The 3,493-nt window shown below is 47.6% G+C and overlaps 1 protein-coding gene across 1 annotated transcript in view; it reads left to right on the plus strand.

The window, feature by feature from the left end:
* Positions 1–3,493, plus strand: part of LOC103610980 (sperm acrosomal protein FSA-ACR.1-like) — a 10,251-nt gene that overhangs the window by 1,302 nt on the left and 5,456 nt on the right. The window contains exons 2-3 of the mRNA XM_008595029.1: positions 961–964; positions 1,927–2,419. Coding sequence (XP_008593251.1) covers positions 961–964; positions 1,927–2,419 — 497 coding nt within the window. The remainder of the gene's footprint in view (positions 1–960; positions 965–1,926; positions 2,420–3,493) is intronic.

The following is a 3,493-nucleotide window of genomic DNA, read 5'->3' on the forward strand; positions in this document are numbered from 1 at the left end:
TAGAGAATTAATGAGTTTGGCTGCGGCCAGAACAGTGGGGGACATGGTAAACTAGTGTGTGTCTGAAGAGGACAAAGCAAACTGGCCAATGTTTATGTGACCTCGTGTTAAACAAGTGGCCTGGAGAACCTGAGAGTTGGGTTAGCAGTTACAGGAAATATTCGCACTCTAGAAACATGTGAAGGATAAGACGGTGTAGAAACAGGAAGAGCTTAGGGGAGGCAGCTCCAGGCCAGATGCCCTGCTAAGGGGAAAATCTCGGGTCACCATAAGTGGGAGCTCAGACTGCAACTCAGAGCCCTTGGACTCTGATGTTTCCTGACTCTTGAGGGAGATTCTAGAGAACAAAGGTCACTTCCTCAACGCCAGCTGTTCCTTGACCAGTTAAGAGCCATCTGGGTTTACTGCAAGTCATCTGTAATGAAATCTGTTCCAGGAGCAGGGAACGACTCAAGGAAAGTGTGGTTGGAATTTTTTTTTTTCTGTATTTGCTCACCACTCCCAAGTCTGGTAGACTCTGATCATAAATATTCCCTGGTACTTTCTGGGGCTGGGAACTGTGTAGGCTGTGAGGGCTGTGAGCTAGACCCAGCTTCTGCCTCAAGGTTGTCACCACCCATGGGGAGCCGGTCAAGCATCAGGTGTGGTAGATGTCAGATGCTCCCACTTCTTGACCCCTCCCAGTGTAACTATTTCCCTGCCCCACTGATGGCAGGTTTGGCCCCCTGATTTGCTGTGGCTGATGGAATGTGGGCAGACAAGAGTGAGTTAGTTCTGAGCATGGCCCGGTGTGCTTTGCCCACATGGTATTTGCCATCCCGTGAGAACATCACCTCCTGGGAAGCTTACTAGGCCAAGGAGGATGAGAGACACATGCAACAGGCTCGGACCCCACTGATAGCTTGGAGCCAGGCCTAAGACAGCCTGGCCTAGACTAGCCGACTTCCGTCTGACCCACAGACTTGTGAGTAGGAATGAATGATTGTTGTTTTACACTGTTCAGTTTTGGGATGGTTTGTTAAGCAGCATTGTTGTGGCAATGGTTAGCTGGTGCAACCGACAATGGTGACATGCTGCGGGAAGGACCACAGGGAGACACCAAAGATACTCCAGTCTTGGGGAAGCTTGAGGAAGCAATGCTTTATGAACTTGTATAAATTAATCATGTTTTGGACCTTATTTTGCTTTTCCCCTAGGATGCTTTAGAGCAGAAAGTGAGCAGTGTGCAGAATCTCTCAGCGTATGTCAGAATCGTGTGTAAAGTAAGAGTCAACCCACAGGGAATATAGAAAAAGTTCTCTGACAAGTGAAAGGTGAGGACCTTTCGGCTTCTAGTGATCCATTCACTCCTTCATTCATTCAGTAAATAGGAGTTGGGGACAGAATTGTCAATAGAACAAAGTAGAATCCGTGTGCACGTGAGCTGACATGACAGAGAGAGGAGACATGGTTGATGATGAACGCCATAGACAGCCGCAGAGCAGAGAGGAAAATACGGAGGATTGGGCAGGAGGATGTTGCGATTTCATACAAGGAGGTGAGAGAAGCCTCACCAAGAGAATGACACGTGAGCATAGACTTGAAGGAGGGGAGGGCACGAGCAGACATCTCAGCCAAGGAGAGTGTCTCAGGCAGAGGGGCAGCGACTGCTGAGGCACACTGCTGCAGAGACAGAAACTTAGGATACGGAATTCCTATTTCAAGAGGGTCTGCAAGTGCTCCAGGGATTTGAGTTAAGGCATGTTTGGTGAATGTAGCTGTAGAGTAGCAAATCAAAGAATTTTGGGTTTTCTTGTTTAAAACAAGATCTAGGCAAAAAGTTTTCCATCAGCTGGTGAAGCCTCCAGATGCTACCCTGGGACCATCTTCAAGGGTTCTCCCTTTGAGAGTTTGTGGCTGCTGGTGACCTCCTGCCTCCTCCGCTAGGCTACAGGGTGCCGGACCTCAGATCTCCACTTCCCGTGTGCTCTGGAAGTTGTCGGGGACAATGTTCATCTTGTACATGTTGATAACGGGTGTTTCTGCCTTCACCATTCAGCCGGAGGAGCACACAGGTGAGGAGCACGCAGGTGAGGAGCACACAGGTGAGCATGCAGGTGAGGAGCACACAGGTGAGCACGCAGGTGAGCATGCAGGTGAGCACACAGGTGAGCATGCAGGTGAGGAGCACACAGGTGAGGAGCACACAGGTGAGCACGCAGGTGAGCATGCAGGTGAGGAGCACACAGGTGAGGAGCACACAGGTGAGGAGCACGCGGGTGAGGAGCATGTGGGTGAGGAGCACATGGGTGAGGAGCACACGGGTGAGGAGCACACAGGTGAGGAGCACACAGGTGAGAAACAGATCCTTCAGCTGGAAAGGAGTTGCCCGCAGCTTCTCTGGGGAAGGCAGTTACCTAGTGGGATTTCGCTGTCATCGGTGAGCGAGGTGTGAATATTCGTGCCTTGCTGAGTGACAGCTGCTGCTTCTTGCCCATCCTCTTTGCTGCACCCTGGGCATGGGTCGTTCCTGCCATGGAGCAAACCAAGAAGTGGTGTGTTTGCCCTCAACAAAAGCTGTCTTTGGCTTTTAACCATATGACCCATCAGAGCTAAGCTTTTCTTTTCTTTTTATTGGAACGTAATTGATGATACATATTTGTGAGGTACAGGGTTGAATACCAATCTCTCTGTACAGTGTGTGATGATCAAATTAGGAAAATGAGCATATTCATCATTACAAAACATAATCATTTCTTTGTGTTGAGGACATTTGATCCCTTCTCTTCTAGCCATTTGACAACATGCAGTAAATTAATGTTGATTATAGATGCCTCGCTCGATTATACATCAATAGAAATTATTTTTTCTAACTAGTTTTGTGTCCTTTTAACTAATTTCTCACTATCTCCCCTCCGCCTTCCCCTTTCCCACCCCTAGTAACCGCATTTCTGCTCTCTCCTGAAAGTTCAATGTATTACTATATGACCGTTGTTTCCTTCCCTCCTTCCTTCCTCTCTCAGCTCCCACATATGAGTGAGAACATGCGGTATTTCTCTTTCTGTGCCTGGCTTATTTCACTTAACATAATTTTCTCCAATCAAGCTCATTCATGCTGATGCAAATGGCAGAATTTCAGTGTTTTTCATGACTGAGTAGTGTTCCATTGTGCATGTACGCCTCATCTTCCTTATCCAGTCCTGCACACATTTACATTTGTTTCATAACTTGGTTATTGTAGGTAGAGCTGTGATAAACGTGGGAGTGCAGGTATTCCTTTGAGAGCTAAGCTTTTCTGTCTGAACTCAGACCAGATCAACTTTTAATGATGAGGGGCCATCAAGTAAAAAATATGGCCAAGTTTTTATATCTTTTTTTTGGGGGGGAGCATCATATGGACCTGACTTAACTTTCCCCAGAAAATGTAAGTTGGTATTGATAGTAGCTCTGAACCTGTTATTTGGCAGTTTTAAACTCATATAATGGGGGGTGGGGCTGAGGGGGTTAACGGGGA

Source organism: Galeopterus variegatus, unplaced genomic scaffold (assembly GCF_000696425.1).
Source record: "Galeopterus variegatus unplaced genomic scaffold, G_variegatus-3.0.2 Scaffold12190, whole genome shotgun sequence".
NCBI lineage: Eukaryota > Metazoa > Chordata > Mammalia > Dermoptera > Cynocephalidae > Galeopterus > Galeopterus variegatus.